Raw genomic sequence first — 20878 nt, forward strand, 5'->3', positions numbered from 1 at the left:
CGCTTGTTTTAAAATGATGATAATATAGGCTTGAGGCCTTTATAACAATACCTGGAGAAGGTCAGTTCTTTCTTCTGAATTTTTGAATGATTCTATGATTCTTTAATGTTTCCGTTATTTGTAACTGAGTGCAATTAATATTTGAAAATAAGTGCCACTCCACTATCCGCAATGATAGCGTCACTGTATCCCCAGGGATCCCCGATTACGGTTTCTATTCTCCGCCCGGTGACCTACGGGCTCCATTATCGTACGCGGACTATGGTTCCATGGGGCCTCGGGTGGCTCAGATGCTGCGTAGCGAGCACCCTGCGTCAGCGAGTAACTCCCCCCTCCACCACCTTCCCAGCCCGGATCAGTTTAAGAGCCCAGGTTGGTACAGAATTTCATTCCTTTGGGGAAGCAAAGAAAACAAAATATATATGATGACACCCTCACTTATTGAATGATGCACAGAAAGGGATTTGCATGCTATGCCAAGTGAAGATTGGCTACCAAACTTCACTCCATCCTTTTATTCGGTTCCAGATTTTGTATTGACTTTGCTGTAATTCGTAAGCACATTGTTTTCTTCCAGGGGTCAGTCTAGGTTTGATAAAATGCCGGTGAAAACTTATGTCGTGTCTGAAAGGAACTCTCCATGCCTTAAATACCATAGGAGGGATCCTATACCAGGGGTCCTCAATCTTTTTAAGTGGAGGGCCGGTACATGGTCCCTCAGATTGTTGAGGGGCCGAATTATCATTTGAAAAAAAAAAACGAGCAAATTCCTATGCACACTGCACATGTCTTATTTGTAGTGCAAAAAAAAAAAAACCCTCCAACAACAATTACTTATTTATTTATTACATTTCTACCCCACCCTCTCTCACCCCGAAGGGGACTCAGAGCGGCTTACAAGTTATATGTACATACAATATATTATATTATTAGCATAGCACAATATTAGCATTATATATTACTATATTGAACTATATCACTATACCGTAATATTATTAGTAATATTACATTTAATATATAATATATAATTAATATTATTATATTATACAATATTATTATATTGTATTATTATTATTATTAACCATCCTGAGTCCCCTATTGGGTGAGAAGGGCGGGGGTAGAAATACTGTAATAAATAAATAAATAAATAAATATTATTTTGTATTACATTAGAATATTTATTATCAATATTATATGTATACACTATATTTTTTATTACAATATATTATATTATTACCATATCATTCATTTACAATATTGGTAAATGAAAAAACAATACCATATTTAAAAATAAAAATAATTTTAACCAACATACTGTAAACTTATCAGGATTTTAGTGGGAAGTGTGGGCCTGCTTCTGGCCAATGAGATAGTCAAGTTAATCAGGATTGTTGTTGTTGTTGTGCCTTCAAGTCATTTCAGACTTTGGGCGAGCCTAAGTCTAAAACTGAAGGCAGGTGCCAGGTAAATGGCCTTGGAGGGCCGCATCTGGCCCCCGGGCCTTAGTTTGGGGACCCCTGTCCTATACTAATCATGACTTGAGTCTTCCTCTGCTTGCATTTGTTTTAGCACAGTGGTTCCCAAACTTATTTAGGCCTACCGCCCCCTTTCCAGAAAAAATATAACTCAGCACCCCCTGGAAAGGGGGGGCGTGGCTTAAGAGGGATGGGCGTGGCTCCTGCTCAAGAGGGCGGGGCTGAGCCTCTCCCCTAGTCCAAGATACAGGGCTGGGAGGGGAGGTGGGCGGGGCCACAAATGGGTGGCCAGGACTGGGATGGGCGGAGTTACGAGCTCTGATGCAGGGCTGAGCTTCTATCCCTGTCCTGCGGTGCCTGCCAGGACACAGGGGGCGGGGCTAGAGGAGGGGGCGGGGCCTCTTCCCAAGTGCCTGACGGGGTTGAACCTCTATACCCCGCCCCCGTGTTCTAACAAGCGCCTTAGGGGAGGTATAGAGCAGGGGTCCCCAAACTAAGGCCCGGGGCCAGATGCAGCCGTCCAAGGACATTTACCTGGCCCCCGCCCTCAGTTTTATAATATAATATTTTTATATCAGTTTTAATAATATAATATATTCTATATACATATAATATTGATAATAATATTATGTTATACAATATAATATTAATAGTAATACCATATAATAATATTAATTATATGTTATATATTACATCTATCTATATATATAAAAGAGTGATGGCATCACGGCGATTCACAAAACAACAAAAGTACAGGCCCCCCAACCTCAAAATTTGACAACACAACCCATCATCCACGCCTCAAGGTTGATACAACAAAAAGAAAAGAAAAATAAAGTCCTAATTAGAGGGAGAGCAATAATTTTTTTTATCCAATTGCTGCCAGTTTAAAGGGCTAATCTCTGCCCATTTGGTTGCCTAGCAACCAAGGGACAGCCAGGTTTCAGTTAGGGGACAGGCAGATTTAGGCCTCACTTAGACTTCTTCCACAGATTATCTAATTTGCACTGGATTATATGGCAGTGTAGACTCAAGGCCCTTCAACGCAGCTATATAACCCATTTATAATCTTATATTATCTGCTTTGCACTGGATTATCTTGACTCCACACTGCCATATAATCCACTTCAGTGTGCATTTTATACAGCTGTGAAGAAGGGGCCTCAGATAATCCAGTTCTAAGCAGATAATATAAGATTAGAAATATACAGTAGAGTCTCACTTATCCAACATAAACAGGCCGGCAGGATAAGTGAATATGTTGGATAATAAGAAGGGATTCAGGAAAAGCCAATTAAACATCAAATTAGGTAATCGTTATACAAATTAAGCACCAAAACATCATATTATACAACAAATTTGACAGAAAAAGTAGTTCCATGCGCAGTAATGCTATGTAGTATTTACAGTAGAGTCTCACTTATCCAACACTCGCTTATCCAATGTTCTGGATTATCCAACACATTTTTGTAGTCAATGCTTTCAATATATCGTGATATTTTGGTGCTAAATTCATAAATACAGTAATTACTATATAGTATTACTGTGTACTGAACTACTTTTTCTGCCAAATTTGTTGTCTAACATGATGTTTTGGTGCTTAATTTGTAAAATCATAACTTAATTTGATGTTTAATAGGGTTATCCTTAATTCCTCATTATCCAACATATTCGCTTATCCAACGTTCTGCTGGCCCGTTTATGTTGGATAAGTGAGACTCTACTGTACTGTATTTACAAATTTACCACTAAAATATCACAATGAATTTAAAACACTGACTACAAAAACATTGATTATGAAAAGGCAGACTGCTTTGGATAATCCAGAACATTGTATAAGCGAATGTTGGATAAGTGAGATTCTACTTTAATATGAAATAATTACTGGGATAGAATAATGCAGAACAATATAATCTCTAAAACCAGGACAGTAAATAAACAGGGGAATTCCACACAGGAAACAATCAGGCCCAGCTAACACCTCCCAACAAAGTATTCCCATCATCAAAGTCTGGCAAATCCTCTGTTTTCTCAGGGCCACAGACAGTAGAAGCACATAAAATATCGCAAACAACACCACTCTGAAAACAAGGGAATTCCAGACAGGAAACAATCAGGGCCAGCTAACACATCCCAACAAAAAATTCACTCAGGGAGGAAACAGCCAGGCTTTAAAGCTGCAAGGCCATTACATCCTAATCATTTTTCCTAATTGCAGCATTCATACTTGCCTCCAACAAACAATCAGAAATATTGTATATTCACAACCTTTAGGAAATAATATCCCCTGATGGCGCAGCGTGTTAAAGCGCTGAGCTGCTGAACTTCTGGACTGAAAGGCCGCAGGCTTGAATTGGGGGAGCGGAGAGAGCCCCCACTGTTAGCCCCAGCTTCTGCCAACCCAGAAGTTCGAAAACATGCAAATGTGAGTGCATCAATAGGTACTGCTCCGGCGGGAAGGTAATGCCGCTCCATGTAGTCATCCCACATGACCTTGGAGGAGTCTACGGACAACGCCGGCTCTTCGGCTTAGAAATGGAGATGAGCACCAAGCTCCAGTCAGACACGACTGGACTTAATGTCTGGGGAAAACGTTTACCCTTTACCTTAACTACCACCAATTCCTCAATACTTTATTTCCCAGACCACCAGACTTCGCCACAGCAACGCGTGGCCGGGCACAGCTAGTATTATATAATAGTATAGTGGTATAGTTCAATATAGTAATATATAATGCTAACATTGTGTTATGCTAATACAGTAGAGTTCTGGTTAACTGACTTCCGGTTAACCGACACTCCGTACTATCCGACATCCCAGGCCCCTTGGGAGGCGCTCATGCACGTTGCTAGGTAGCTTGCTATCTACCTAGCAACGCGCACAGGCACCTCTCAAGAGGCAGGGCGGCCAGCAGAGAAGCACCTGTGCGTTGCTAGGTAGATAGCAAGCTACCTAGCAACACGCAAGGGCGCTTCCTAAGGGGCGGAGCAGTGAACACTCGGCTTAGGAAGCACCCCTGAGTGTTGTTAGGTAGCTTGCTATCTACCTAGCAACGTGCACAGGGCACTTCCTTCGGCCGGCTTGATGGATAATAGGGCCTCCCTATTATCTGTCGGATCCAGTTATTTGACATTCGGCGAATAACCGGAACTCTACTGTATTATAATATATTGTATGTACATACAGCTGTTCTGAGTCCCCTTCGGGGTGAGAAGAGTGGGATATAAATGTAGTAAATAAATGCAGTAAATAATTAATTTTAATAATTAATAATTAATTTTAGACTTGGGCTCGGCCAAAGTCTGACATGACTTGAAGGCACACAACAACAACAACAACAACAACAACAACAACAACAACAATCCAAATTAACTTGACTATCTCATTGGCCAGTAGCAGGCCCACACTTTCCATTGAAATCCTAATAGGTTTATGTTGGTTAAAATTGTTTTCATTTTTATATATTGTATTGTTCTTTCGTTGTTGTTGTTGTTGTTGCACTACAAATAAGACATGTGCAGCATGCATAGGAATTTGTTTGTTTTGTTTTTTTTCAAATGATAATTCGGCCCCTCCACAGTCTGAAAGATTGTGGACCGGCCCTCTGCTTAAAAAGTTTGGGGACCCCTGGTATAGAGGCTCAGCCCTGTCTCGGGCTCTTGGGAAGAAGCCATGCTTGCTCTTCTAGGTCCGCCCCCTGTGTCCTAACAGGCGCCTTGGGTGCTCAGCCCTGTCTCCGGCACTTGGGAAGAGGCCCCGCCCCTCCCCTGGCCCCGCCCCCGTGTCCTTATTAGTGCCATCACCGCCCCCCTGGATCGCTGCAGCTCCCATTAGGGGGTAGTGGCGCCCACTTTGGGAATCACTGTTTTAGCACCTATATCACATACAGTAGAGTTCCGGTTATCCGACATAAGCGGGTGGGTGGAATGCTAGGCAATATGCACCCGGCTTCCCCAAAGTGCGGGTGCTGGCCGGAGGGACGAGCCAAATCCCTCCAGCCAGCGCCCGCCCAGTTTAGGGAAGCCCGGTGTGGGTTGCTAGGCAGCAACACATGAGCTTCCCTAAACCGGGTGCTTGTCGTAGGTAAGAGTCTCGTCCCTCCGGCAAGCACGTCGGATAATACGGTAGGTCGGATAAGCGGAAGTCGGTTAACCGGAACTCTACTGTATCTACAAAAGTAGGCTTGCAAATTGGCAACATATCTTCCAAAAACTCTGCAAAACCTACAGAGATTGTTTTTTGTCCCAAACCTTAGCTGTATGTTCTACCTGTAGTGCAGGAAGGAAGACTGGGCTGAGAGACAGCAGGTTAGGGCAGCCTTACCACTGCAGGCCTAGGTTTCCCCTTGACATTAAGTCTAGTCAGAGTCCGACTCTGGGGGTTGGTGCTCATCTCCATTTCGAAGCCGAAGAGCCGGCGTTGTCCGTAGACTCCTCCAAGGTCATGTGGCCATAGGCATGACTGCATGGAGCGCTGTTACCTTCCCTATTGATCTAGCCACATTGGCATGTTTTCGAACTGCCAGGTTGGTAGGAGCTGGGGCTAACAGTGGGCGCTCACTCCGCTCCCAGGATTTGAACCTGGGACCTTTTGGTCCGCAAGTTCAGCAGCTCAGTGCTTTAACACACTGTGCCATCAGAGGCCCCTTTTACACTGCCATAGAATCCAGTTCAAATCAGATAATCTGTATTTTATAGACAGTGTGGAAGAGGCCTAAGTGAGGCCTAACTCTGCCTGTACCCTGGGCTGAGTGGATTCCTAGGAGACCAAGTGGGCGGAGCGTAGCCTTCTAACTGGCACTCACTGCGAATGCACCTTACGCTAAGGCACATGTCATACCGAATTATGACTAGAAATTTTATCCCCAGTGTAGCGAAATTCAGTGGGTGACCCTTCTTGTCCAGTGCTGAATTCATTTCCACGTGGGCTTTGTGTGAACGTGGCAGGTGACCCACAGCCTGATGATAAGACAGTCTTCAGCAATCTCTTGTCATTTCCACCTTGGGCCAGGCCTGGCTGCATTTCCAGTCTCATCATGACCCATCTTAAAATACTGATAAATACACACAGATGTCTATACTAGACAATGTCGAAGAGATAAACAAACACTATAAAGGTTCAAAACATAAAAAGAGATGTGTATATTAGAGCATCTTGCAAAGGCCACAGAAATAGTCAGGCCTCTCTGAGTATAGAGCTATCTTCCTTCTATGTAAAAAGGATAAGCGAATACTATAAAGTTTCAAAACATAAGTTGCACTATGTAATTCAGAGCACCATATACATACAATATTACCTGAGAGTTAACAACAATAATGAAAATAATAAGTACAGTCAACTGTTATAATCCACAGTAGTATCTTCCAGACTGTAATGTTTAAAGGAAACTGTAATTACAGTAGAGTCTCACTTATCCAACACTTGCTTATCCAAGTTCTGGATTATCCAACGCATTTTTGTAGTCAATATTTTCAATACATCGTGATATTTTGGTGCTAAATTCTTAAATACAGTAATTACAACATAACAGTACTGCGTATTGAACTACTTTTTCTGCCAAATTTGTTGAATAACCTGATGTTTTGGTGCTTAATTTGTAAAATCATAACCTAATTTGATGTTTAATAGGCTTTTCCTTAATGCCTCCTTATTATCCAACATATTCGCTTATCCAACATTCTGCCGGCCCGTTTATGTCGGATAAGTGAGACTCTACTGTATCCAGGCTTAAATGTGAACTAAAGTCAAAACATATCAAGTAGTCTCCACTATACTCTGAGAGGCCTGACTATTTCTGTGGCCTTTGCAAGATGCTCTAATATACACATCTCTTCGACACCATCTTAAAATACTGGCAAGATTTAGGAGGGATTGAAGAGGATGATAGGAGTTGTAGTCCACCCTATCCAGAGAGCTGTCTAAATCCCAACAATAATAGTTTTTGATCATATTTGACACACATACACATCTTGACCGACTTAAAATGCCTGTGGACTTTGGGGGTATTAACAGAGGGTGGTTTTTTTCATGTCAGGAGCAACTTGAGAAACTGCAAGTCGCTTCTGGTGTGAGAGAATTGGCCGTCTGCAAGGACGTTGCCCAGGGGACACCCGGATGTTTTGCCATCCCGTGAGAGGCTTTTCTCATGTCCTCACATGGGAAGCTGGAGCTGACAGATGGGAGCTCACCCCGCTCCCTAGTTTAACCCATTACGCCACCGGGGGCTCCAAGAGAGGGTGGTGGAAATTGTAGTGCACTCACATTCAGAGAGCTGTGTTTGGGTGTATAGGCATGCGGCTGTATAGCTGTATAGGTGTGTAGCTATATGGGTGTCTGGGTGTGTCAGTGTATGATTGGTATAGGCGTATGGCTGCATGACTCTGTGGGTGTCAGCATGTATGGCATCAAAAACCATCCCTTTTAATTAAGCCTCCTTGCCCACGTGCCAATGGGCCTCTAGCATCACCCGTTATGCATTTTCTAATAGTACCACGCATCAAACTCAAACAAAGACTATATTTAAATATGTTTTATGGATGCTTATTTTAATTTTAATGTAACTTTTCCATGCTATGTAGTGCCGTTTGTAAGCCTCCTTGAATCCTCCCCAGGAGTTGAGAAAGGCGGGATATAAATACAGTAAATCTATATATATAAAAGAGTGAACAACAAAACTACAGGCCCCCCAACCTCGAAATGTGACAACACAACCCATCATCCACGGCTCTAGGTTGATACAACAAAAAGAAAAGAAAAATAAAGTCCTAATTAGAGGGAGAGGAATAATTGTTTTTATCCAATTGCTGCCAGTTAGAAGGCTAAGCTCCGCCCACTTGGCAACCCGCTTAGCCCAGGGGACAGGCAGAGTTAGGCCTCACTTAAGCCTCTTCCACACTGCCTATAAAATGCAGATTATCTGATTTGAACTGGATTATATGGCTGTGTAGACTCAAGGCCCTTCCACACAGCTATATAACCCATTTATAATGGACTTAATGTCAGGGGAAAACCTTTACCCTTTACCTTAACTACCACCAATTCCTCAATACTTTATTTCCCATACCACCAGACTTCGCCACAGCAACGCGTGGCCGGGAACAGCTAGTCTATATATATAAAAGAGTGATGGCATCAGGGCAGTGGACAAAACAACAAAACCACAGGCCCCCCAACCTCGAAATGTGACAACACAACCCATCATCCACGGCTCTAGGTTGATACAGCAAAAAGAAAAGAAAAATAAAGTCCTAATTAGAGGGAAAGGAATAATTGTTTTTATCCAATTGCTGCCAGTTAGAGGGCTAAGCTCTGCCCACTTGGTCTCCTAGCAACCTACTTAGTCCAGGGGACAGGCACAGTTAGGCCTCAGGCCTCTTCCACACTGCCTATAAGATACAGATTATCTGATTTTAACTGGATTATATGGCAGTGTAGACTCAAGGCCCTTCCACACAGCTATATTACCCATTTAGAATCTTATATTATCTGCTTTGAACTGGATTATCTTGAGTCCACACTGCCAGTTATTCACTTCAGTGTGCATTTTATACAGCTGTGTAGAAGGGGCAGTTCTAGGCAGGTAATATAAGATTACAAATATACAGCAGAGTCTCACTAATCCAACATAAACAGTGTCCTCTATCCTCACCACTTTCACAGTACACAAACAACCAAATGCATACTAAACATAAAGACAACCATAGGTTGATACAACAAAAAGAAAAGAAAAATAAAGTCCTAATTACAGGGAGAGGAATAATAGTTTTTATCCAATTGCTGCCAGTTTGAAGGCTAAGCTCCACCCACTTGGTCTCCCAGCAACCTACTCAGCCCAGGGGACAGGCACAGTTAGGCCTCACTTAGGACTCTTCCACAGATAATCAGATTTTAACTGGATTATATGGCAGTGTAGACTCAAGGCCCTTCCAAACAGCTATATAACCCATTTAGAATCTTATATTATCTGCTTTGAACTGGATTGTCATGACTCCACACTGCCATATAATCCACTTCAGTGTGCATACTAAACATAAAGACAACCATACAACAGACATTCAATACCACCACTACCTCAACAAGTTCTCACCAACACCACCAGACAATGCCACAGCAACGCGTGGCCGGGCACAGCTAGTAAATAAATAAATATTTCTAACAATTAGAATCACAAAATATCTAACCTGGGCAACCCCGGGTACCTAAGCAATTGTTAAGATGCTGTGACTGGTCACGACGGAATGCTTCATGCATTGGCTTCTGGCAACTCTGAACACAGCTCGTCCCGTTATGGTGCCCCAAATATCTACCAAGCATTCCCCCAAAATATTATTCTTCCTCCCTGGTTATATCTTCACACCAATCTTCAAATACCGTATATACTCAAAGATAAGCTGAGTTTTTCAGCCCTTTTTTTAGCTGAAAAAGCCTCACTCGGCTTATAATATGATCAAGGTCAAGGCTGGGCAACAGAACCTGGAGGCCATTGCTTGCAATAGATGATATAGTTCTCTCTTACCCTCACTTATCAGTGTGTTTTCTTTTCCAAAGCCAAGGGAATGTTTTGAAAAGGGAAGGAGGCCCTTGCAAGTCAGAAAGAAGAAAAATATATATCCATCAATCTTATAAAAGCATTTTCCCCTGAAATATTTGTTAAACGCTCCTACAGATATATAGGCATTAACCCCCTGCATGCATTTGCTATTAATGTATATAGATAGATAGAGATATTTGCAATATCTATCCATATACATTAATTTTATATATGCATTTCCCCCTCATGTTTGCTGTACATATAGATCCATGTACAGTAGAGTCTCACTTATCCATGCCTCTGGATAATCCAAGCCATTTTTGTAGTCAATGTTTTCAATATAGCGTGATATTTTGGTGCTCAATTCGTAAATACAGTAATTACTACATAGCATTCATGCGTAATGAACTACTTTTTCTGTCAAATTCGTTGTATAACATGATGTTTTGGTGCTTAATTTGTAAAATCATAACCTAATTTAATATTTAATAGGCTTTTCCTTAGACTCTCCTTATTATCCAACATATTCGCTTATCCAACGTTCTCCTGGCCCGTTTATGTTGGATAAGTGGGACTCTACTATACCTGTATATCTATATCTATATCTATACCTACTGATGCCTAGATTAATGTATTTTTATTGATATTTATTTTTACAGTAGAGTCTCACTTATCCAACGTTCTGGATTATCCAAGGCATTTTTGTAATCAATGTTTTCAATACATCATGATATTTTGGTACTAAATTCATAAATACAGTAATTACTACATAGCATTAATGCGTAATGAACTACTTTTTCTGTCAAATTTGTTGTATAACATGATGTTTTGGTGCTTAATTTGTAAAATCATAACCTAATTTGATGTTTAATAGGCTTTTCCTTAGTCTCTCCTTATTATCCAACATATTCGCTTATTCAACATTCTCCTGGCCCGTTTATGTTGGATAAGTGAGACTTATAAGTATATCTATATCTATATCCATACCTACTGATGTCTAAATTAATGTATTTTAATTTTATTTTTTAAATAAATTTTTATGTGTTCCTTTCAACATAAACACAGACAAAAACATACAATAAAATAAATTAAAAAATTGAGGGAAAAGAGAGGGGGGGGGGAAGAAAAAAAGGGAAGAAAAAAGAATTAGAAGGGGAAGAGAGAGAAAAAAGAAGAAGAGGGGTAAAAATTAAATAAACCAAAAAAAAGAGAACCCCCCCCCCCAAAAAAAGAAAAATATAAAATGAACTTCCAACTATTGCATGGTGTCTTTGGGTCTCATCTTTCCCCCCCTTTCCTGAGTTCTTGAATTCATCCTGATAGCCCAGATCATTCCTTTTCTCCTGTTATGAGGTTTTGTACATATTCTGATTTTCTTAGGTCTCAAATTAAAATCTTCATTTTTTCCTCTTTTAAATATTTTTTAATCATTTCCCAGTCGGTTTGTTTTCTTGGACGACCTTGATTGTTCGCTAGCAGATACGTCAATTTGTCCATATTCATTATTTCTAGTATCTTATTATTGATCGCCAGGGTTGAATGTATTTTTATTGATATTTATTTTCATTTTGAAATTTACCGGTAGCTGCTCCATTTCCCACCCTCAGCTTATACTCAGGTCAAATAGTTATCCCAGTTTTTTGTGGTAAAATTAGGAGCCTCGACTTATACTTGGGTTGGCTTATACTCGAGTATATACGGTACATCTCCACACAAATTTCAGGGTTGTTTTTGCCTCTGAATTACATCCGGCGACCCTGCAGCGTAACCAGAGCCCACACCTATATTATGCTGCTATTTTCCATAGCTGGGGTGCATTTGCTTTCACTAATGGAATCTCCCCATTTGGTTTTTCGTGTTTTAAATCAGGGACGGGGAGGGGTTGAATAACACGCTGTTGCTGACTCATGTGCGCCTTACTCTCTCGATTAAGTCGTCAGGAAAATGCGAGATGGGGAAATGAAGTGCATGATTGCAAGCCTGTGCCGTTATTTTTAGCTCTAAATGAATGCGAACCTGCTGGACCTCTGTGTGCAATCTGGGTTAATGGGCAGGGAAAGCGGCATTCGGGCCACCCTCCTCCCTCGCTCCCGTGGCGGCCCAGTTCTCTTTCTCGAAGGGGGAAGGGGGAAAACGGATCGGCACGACTCTATTAGTGTCCCACTGGGGACTCATTTGGGAGCCGCACGCTGGCTCTGGCAGGAAGGTTAGACCCACTGTCCAATAAAACCTGGAGATTAGGGCTGCATTAGCCGTGGTGCCTCCACGACCCCAATTTAGAAAGAGCCCAAAATAGCAATCCATCATTTTTGTGGGTGCGTTTTTTTTATTTGTTTCAAAAAATATTGCGATACCATGTACTTCATAAAATTTTGTGACCGTCAAGGGGCATTGCAAGGATTTCTGGGGTAGAAATCATCATATGGTACCCATGCAAAGGGTACTCACCTGCTATTTTGTGGCAATCTCCACCTTTGCTGAGTTCCCATAACTAGTTCCAGATAAGGATTTTCAGCACAGTGTGCATCTGGAAGAGAAGAGGAAGATGCATCACACGACAGGCAATCCCCGCGTTACAAACATCCGACTTGGAAGCAACTCACAGTTTATTTATTTATTTATTTATTTTTCAAACTTATATGCGCCACTCCCCTAGGGCTCGGGGCGGCTTACAAGAACCGGCTAAAATCAACAATTTAAAAACATCTTAAAAACATCTTAAAAACATCCTAAAAGCACCTTTTAAAACATCAATAACAGGGTGAGACAACAGGAAGTGAGAGAAGTCTTCCCCTAGGAAGGGAAATCCACTCCTGACTGCGTTATTTTCACAGGGAAGAAAATAACCAATCCTTGTTCCCACAAGCTAAATTTTTCCAAATCCAATTCTTACCTGGACCAAAAATGAGGCGAAAGCGTCTGAACTGGGACACAGACAGCATAACAAACTCCACAGGGGTGTTAACCCTTCCCTATGCTATCCGGTGGCGAAGTGTGTTAAAGCGCTGAGTTGCTGAACTTGCAGACCAAAAGGTCCCAGGTTCAAATCCCGGGAGCAGAGTGAGCACCCGCTGTTAGCCCCAGCTTCTGCCAACCTAGCAGTTCAAAAACATGCAAATGTGAGTAGATCAATAGGTACCGCTCCGGCGGGAAGGTAACAGCGTTCCAATGCAGTCATGCCAGTGGCCACATGACCTTGGAGGTGTCTACGGACAACGCCGGCTCTTCGGCTTAGAAATGGAGATGAGCAGCAACCCCCAGAGTCAGACACAACTGGATTTAAAAAGGTAAAAAGTCCAGTCATGTCTGGACTTAACATCAGGGGAAACCTTTACCTTTACTTTATGCGATCCAAAGCTGGATATATATAGATATTTAGCTGGAGTTACACTTGTTCCAACAGTATTTATACCCCGCCCTTCTCACCGTGAAGGGGACGCAGAGTGGGTTACAGAACACACATATGGCAAACATTCAGTGTCAATTATACGATTAACAAGGATATAGGACACAAACAGAAGTAAAGGCAGTTTTCCCATCTTATTTCCGGCATCTTGGAGGCTGTGTGCTTGACCGGCCATGGGGAGGGGTTGCTGTCGCTCCATCTTCCATGCCGAAGAACTTTCATAGAATCATAGAATAGTAGAGTTGGAAGAGACCTCATGGGCCATCCAGTCCAACCCCCTGCTAAGAAGCAGGAAATCACATTCAAAGCACTCCTGACAGATGGCCATCCTCGGCTCGACGTCCTTAAGGGCGCTTATATTACCTCCCCGCTAAAAGCGGTACTGTTTATCTACTCGCATTTCATCTTTCGACCTGCTAGGTGGGCAGGTGAGCTGAGAGTAACGGCGGGTGCTCACCCCGACCCGGGCTCAAACTGCCAACCTTTTGATCAGCAGGATTTTTCTGCAGCACAGCAGTGCTAAGCCCATTGTTCAACATAAGAACAAACCCTACATGACCTATCTTGTTCCCAACTTGCAGACTGCCTGTATATTCGCCCTAACTCTTGGAGAGCTGCCTCATCTCAGGCCACAAAATCTCTTGAGTCATCCCTGTGGATTACAGGCATGCTGCCTACTTTCTTGAGGGATTCCAAACCATCGTGTCAGAAGCCATTTGAGAACATACTGGTGTGAGAGAGATTGGCCTAGTATCTCGAGCTGGGATGGAGTGCTGTTGGGCAAATACTGCCATCCCATGACATGGCAGGTGCACAAGGATCTAGGCCTGGGGTCCCCGAACTAAGGCCCGGGGGGCGGATGCGGCCCTTTACCTGGCCCCTGCCCTCAGTTTTGTAATATAATATATTGTATATACATATAATATTGATAATAATATTATAATGTAATACGGTATAACACTAATAATAATACCCTATAATATTAATTATATATTCTATTTTACATATAGTATTGATAGTAATTACAGTATAGTGGTATAGTTCAATCTGTATATATAAAAGAGTGATGGCATCATGGCAGCGGACAAAACAACAAAACTACAGGCCCCCCAACCTCGAAATTTGACAACACAACCCATCATTCACGGCTCTAGGTTGATACAACAAAAAGAAAAGAAAAATAAAGTCCTAATTAGAGGGAGAGGAATAATAGTTTTTATCCAATTGCTGCCAGTTTAAAGGCTAAGCTCCGCCCACTTGGTCTCCTAGCAACCTACTCAGCCCAGGGGACAGGCACAGTTAGGCCTCACTTAGGACTCTTCCACAGATTATCAGATTTTAACTGGATTATATGGCAGTGTAGACTCAAGACCCTTCCAAACAGCTATATAACCCATTTAGAATCTTATATTATGTGCTTTGAACTGGATTGTCTTGACTCCACACTGCCATATAATCCACTTCAGTGTGCATACTAAACATAAAGACTACCATACAACAGACATTCAATACCACCACTACCTCAACAATTTCTCACCAACACCACCAGACAATGCCACAGCAAAGCGTGGCCGGGCACAGCTAGTATAGTAATATATAATGCTAATATTCTGCTATGCTAATAATATAATATATTGTATGTACATATAATTTGTAAGCCACTCTGAGTCCCCTTTGGGGTGAGATGGGTGTGATACAAATGTAGTAAATAAATGCAGTAAATAAATAAATAATAAATAAATACATTTTAGACTTAGGCTCGCCCAAAGTCTGAAATGACTTGAAGGCACACAACAACAACAACAACAACACCCCTAATTAACTTGACTATCTCATTGGCCAGAAGCAGAAGCACACTTCCCATTGAAATCCTGATAAATGTATGTTGGTTAAAATTGTTTTTATTTTTAAATATTGTATTGTTCTTTCATTGTTGTTGTTGTTTTTGCACTACAAATAAGACATGTGCAGTGTGCATCGGAATTTGTTTTTTTGGTTTTTTTTTTCCAAATCTGGCCCCTCAACAGTCTGAAGGATTGTGGACCGGCCCTCGGCTTAAAAAGTTTGAGGACCCCTGAGCTAGACCATATCCAGGTGCTTGACAGTCCACCAAACGTGGCCATTCCTAGCTCGGCTTTTCCAGGGATTAAAAGACTTTCTGTTTATTGCCTCTGAGACAGAGACTCTCCCCTTCTTCCTTTTTCTCCTTCCCAAATCTTAGTTCCAGTTTCCCCCTGGACAAAAAAAAAAAACCAAAAACCCACACAGTAGTTCTGGCTGGTTGCCACTCTTGTCACGATTCAATTTAAAGCAGAACATTGGAGATAAAAATCCTTACCCTCTTAAGCTTTGCATTCCCTCTTCTGCCTCATATTGATGTTGAGCCTTTAAATATAATGAAATCTATGTCTCCCTCCCTCTCTCTTTAACCTCCCATTTTGTAGGCTGATTTAAGAGATTTGTTTCTAAAATACATAACAGATGAGGTCTTCCCTTTCGTCATCTTTTGAGGTTATTTCACATCTAGCACTAAACTCTTGCTGACGTCTTGGAGCATCAGGGTAGTTTGTCTTATAATCATGATGAAAAGCCAGCTGTGTGCAAGACGTTGGGTCTCTGTGGCATTTAGGAGACTCGCCACTGCCTTTAAAGTCGTGGCACCCTGTGCAAAGTGGCAAAGGAAGAACTTTCCCAAAGCTTCCTCTGAAATGTTTACAACCCAATATTTTGCAGGCCATGGACAAAAAGGAGGTGAGACACATGTCATGCTCTTCTGATTGTCTATTTGCCATGTGAGACACATCTCATGCTCTTCTAATTTAATGTCACAGTTGATGTGCTTTTTTTCCCCTTTTCTGGCTGTGCATTCCTCCTGGAATAAGTTTTGCAGTCAAAGTAAACCATTACAATATTTATTTATTTACAGTATTTATATTCTATATTTATATTATATTCTCATCCCGAATAGGACTCAGACGGATCAGAGAACACATTTATGATAAACATTCAATGCCGATTATAACAATGACAAGATAGACAACAGTTAGAGGTATATATGGAGCCTCCGGTGGCTCAGTGTGTTAAAGCGCTGAGCTGCTGAACTTGCAGACCGAAAGGTCCGAGGTTCAAATCCGGGGAGCGGAGTGAGCACCCACTCTTAGCTCCAGCCTCTGCCAACCTAGCAGTTCGAAAACATGCAAATGTGAGTAGATCAATAGGTACCGCTCCGACGGAAAGGTAACGGCGTTCCATGCAGTCATGCCGGCCACATGACCTTGGAGGTGTCTATGGACAACGCCGGCTCTTCGGCTTAGAAATGGAGATGAGCACCAACCCCCAGAGTCGGACACGGCTGTACTTAACATCAGGGGAAACCTTTACCTTAGAGGTATATATAGGCTTTCCTATCTTTTGGCAACTTTTTGGAGACTGTGCTCAGTTCCAGATACCAGCTCCCTGCTGAAGAGCTTTCTCTCTTTTTCTGATTGAAACACCAAGCCTAACTTTAATGCAGTTCCTATTTATCTACTCACATTTGTTTTTGAACTGCTAGGTAGGCAGAAGCTAGGCTAAAGGTCAGGAGCTCACCCTGACCTGGGCTTCAAACTGTCAACTTTCTGGTTGGCAAGATGTATTGAAGCTTGTTGATTAACCTGCTGTGCTTATTATTATTTTATTATGACACAGCAAACAAGATAGATATGCTGGATTTCATATCACAAAATCACAAGTCGAACACTTCTCAAGTTTCTAGGACTGTGTGATGTATTTTCGGATGATATTATTATTATTATTATTGTATGACACAGCAAACAAAATAGATATGCTGGATTTCATATCACAAAATCACAAGTCGAACACTTCCCAAGTGTCTAGGACTGTGTGATGTATTTTCGGATGATGCGTGCAGATCCCCGTAGGGTGGCCTTTTGCAGTTGGCAGATCGTAATTTTGTCAGTGTCTATTGTTTCCAAATGCCGGCTGAGATATTTTGGCACAGCACCCAGTGTGCCCATCACCACCGGGACCACCTGCACTGGTTTCTGCCAGAGTCTTTGCAGTTTAATCTTGAGGTCCTGATAGCGGCTGAGTTTTTCCTGTTGTTTTTCGTCAATGTGACTGTCACCTGGGATTATTATTATTATTATTATTATTATTATTGTTAACTTCATTTCTATTCCGCTCTTCTCACCCCGCAAGGGACTCAGAGCGGCTTACAACATACATTTAGGCAAAAATTCAATGTCTCATTATACAAAGCAAATAAAACTGGCCAATTGTTGTTTATACTCTTGATTTTGTACATTCAATTACTTTTGTAGCCAAGCAGGTGTTTAACGGCTGTGAAATTCCCACTGTGAAAGAGAATTCCCACTGCCATTCATTTCATCATAACCACAACAAGATGCACCCATAGATTCAACCTTTCTCCACATTGCTACTGACATAATGCCATCTTCCCAAGGCCTTTCCCATTCTGCTACTTTCTCTCTTTCTCACCCACACACTCTATTGGAGAGCTGCTCCAAATATACGAGGACATCTATATATATAAATGAGTGATGGCATCACGCCGACCCACAAAACAACAAAACTACAGGCCCCCCAACCTCGAAATTTGACAACACAACCCATCATCCACGCCACTAGGTTGATACAACAAAAAGAAAAATAAAGTCCTAATTAGAGGGAGAGCAATAAATGTTTTTATCCAATTGCTGCCAGTTTAGAGGGCTAATCTTTGCCCACTTGGTCTCCTAGCAACCAACTCAGCCAAGGGACAGCCAGGGTTCAGTTAGGGGACAGGCAGACTTAGGCCTCTCTTAGGCCTCTTCCACAGATTATCTAATTTGCACTAGATTATATGGCAGTGTAGACTCAAGGCCCTTCCACACAGCTATATAACCCATTTATAATCTTATATTATCTGCTTTGCACTGAATTATCTTGACTCCATACTGCCACTTCAGTGTGCAGTCGGACACAACTGGACTTAATGTCAGGAGAAAACCTTTACCCTTTACCTTAACTACCACCAATTCCTCAGTACTTTATTTCCCATACCACCATACTTCGACACAGCAACGCGTGGCCGGGCACAGCTAGTATACATATACAAGCTGTTTGGAGCACATGGAAACACTATGCTACACACACCCCACGTTGGGGGCCAAGGAGCCCTCGCCTCTCCCTTTGATGAAGGTTGGCCCAAGAGAGTCTTGCCACCACTACTAAAGAAAACAAGCAACCCAACGTACATCAGGCTGCGGCAGAACACAGCAGGGGATCAGGTTGAGCCAGCTCTGGATCCGCATTCCCAGAGCATTTGCCATCTGAAATAATTGGGCTAAAAATCAAAGCAAGACGGGATTCTGAAAATGGAACTCGCCAAGCAAATAGTCTGCTCTGCCATTGCTAAGAAACATTTTCCCTTTCAGGGACTTTCCTGAATTCCCTTGGCGGCGTGAGTGAGCTTATTTTGCACAACCAAGACGAGTGAGGTGGGGCTCTTGCTCTGAAGGTGAAAAGGAGATTTTGGCTTCATGGATGAGGCTTCAGAGCCAGGCTATCCAGAAAGACTAGAATTTTCTTGCATCGCCAACATTATGGCCTAGACCAGTGATGGCCAACCTATGACACGCGTGTCAGCACTGACACGCCTAGTCATTTTTGCTGACACGCTGCCGCATGCAGATTGATTAGATGACTATGTCTTTTGTGGCTAAATTTGGTGTGATTTGGTCCGGTGGTTTTGTTGTTTACTCCAGGGGAATTATGCACACTACATACATACATACATACATACATACATACATATTATTCTATTATTATTGTAGTATATTATCATATTATTACTATTATATTATTATTACATTATTCATTATTCATGACTACATTGAAACTAGAATAGAGAGAAATCAGCGTGGAAACTGCAAGAGGTACCATAGATTGTTGTACATGGAAATAATGGTAGTAAATAGTTTTTGATTTATTAAATACAGTTATATATTACAATTATATATTTTTGTTATTTAAACTATACATATTGAGAAATTATGGGTTTTTTCTCGAAGTGACACACCACCCAAGTCATGCTAGGTTTTTTGGTGAATTTTGACACACCAAGCGCAAAAGGTTGCCCGTCATTGGCCTAGACTATGCGTGTCCATTGAGAAAGCTCCCTCACAACTCTGCCAGTCATCCTACAAGGGTTGAATGAAACATAATGCCTTCATCATTGCTATTTGGGTCTGGATGGGAATATTTTAATAAAACACAGAAATAATACTTAGAATGTGCTCTTTAAGTACCACTAGTCACTTTTCCACATCATCACCAGACAATTGGATACATTTCTGCCAACGATGAACAAGTTTTCTGAAGTCGCCATGAAAGAAGTCGACACTCTGTTTCCGCAACCGGCGTCTCACAGTCCCCATTGTGCACAGATCTTCCAATAGCCAAGCAAAGCAATAATGTGACCCACACGTTCTTGTGAAATGCCGATGATGCTTGACATTTCTCTCTGAGTGATATGACGATCGTTCCGAATCAATCTGTCAACCTTTTGCTTGTGAAACTCGGTGGTTGCTGTCACAGGACATCCAACTCAACATCTTTAAACTTACTCGCCCAACGACGCACAGTACTCACATCAACACAATCACCATAAACAGCTTGCATTCTCTGATGAATCTCCTTTGGGGTGACACTTTCTCCTGTCAAGAATTCAATGACTGCATGTTGCTTAAGTCACATTGGCCGACTGCCTGTGCAGGGTTCCATACTTTAACAACACAACCATTCAATGCTAAGGCTTCCCTGTCTGTGCAGGGTTCCATACTTCGCACTTTAACAACACAACCATTCAATGCTTAGGCTTCCCCGTCTGCGCAGGGTTCCATACTTCGCACTTTAACAACACAACCGTTTAATGCTAAGGCTTCCCCGTCTGCACAGGGTTCCATACTTCACACTTTAACAACACAACCATTCAATGCTAAGGCTTCCCCGTCTGCGCAGGGTTCCATACTACGCACTTTAACAACACAACCGTTCAATACTAAGGCTTCCCCGTCTGTACAGGGTTCCATACTTCGCACTTTAACAACACAACCGTCCAATGCTAAGGCTTCCCCGTCTGTGCAGAGTTCCATACTTCGCACTTTAACAACACAACCATTCAATGCTAAGGCTTCCCCGTCTGTGCATGGTTCCATACTTCGCACTTTAACAACACAACCGTTCAGTGCTAAGGCTTCCCCGTCTGTGCAGGCTTCCATACTTTTCATTCAACCCTCATAGATTGACTACTTTCATTTATGATAGCGAGAATATACCAGTGAGAAACATACCCTAAACAGCTTAATCAATGCTGTTTACTGTATTCCATATTTGTTTCCCAACAGCATGCATATTTAAAATCCTTCATGTTAGGACTTTACAGAGTTGTATTGTTTCAATACA

The 20878-nt window shown here is 41.9% G+C and overlaps 1 protein-coding gene and 1 long non-coding RNA gene across 25 annotated transcripts in view; one reads left to right on the forward strand and one right to left on the reverse strand.

The window, feature by feature from the left end:
• The window catches only part of msi2 (musashi RNA binding protein 2), a 604855-nt gene that overhangs the window by 561369 nt on the left and 22608 nt on the right, over positions 1 to 20878 (forward strand). For 13 of the 23 annotated variants that reach the window (XM_062960125.1, XM_062960128.1, XM_062960124.1 and 10 more), the window contains one exon: positions 196 to 372. The exons of the other annotated variants lie outside the window; for them this stretch is intronic. In XM_062960125.1, the coding sequence (XP_062816195.1) occupies positions 196 to 372 (177 nt within the window). The remainder of the gene's footprint in view (positions 1 to 195; positions 373 to 20878) is intronic. 23 annotated transcript variants of the gene reach the window in all.
• The window catches only part of LOC134293217 (uncharacterized), a 291557-nt gene that overhangs the window by 61785 nt on the left and 208894 nt on the right, over positions 1 to 20878 (reverse strand). For both annotated transcript variants that reach the window (XR_010000237.1, XR_010000236.1), the window contains exon 5: positions 12454 to 12532. This is a non-coding gene — a long non-coding RNA (uncharacterized LOC134293217). The remainder of the gene's footprint in view (positions 1 to 12453; positions 12533 to 20878) is intronic.

The sequence above is a fragment of the Anolis carolinensis genome, unplaced genomic scaffold, assembly GCF_035594765.1.
Source record: "Anolis carolinensis isolate JA03-04 unplaced genomic scaffold, rAnoCar3.1.pri scaffold_7, whole genome shotgun sequence".
Classification (NCBI taxonomy): Eukaryota; Metazoa; Chordata; class Lepidosauria; order Squamata; family Dactyloidae; genus Anolis; species Anolis carolinensis.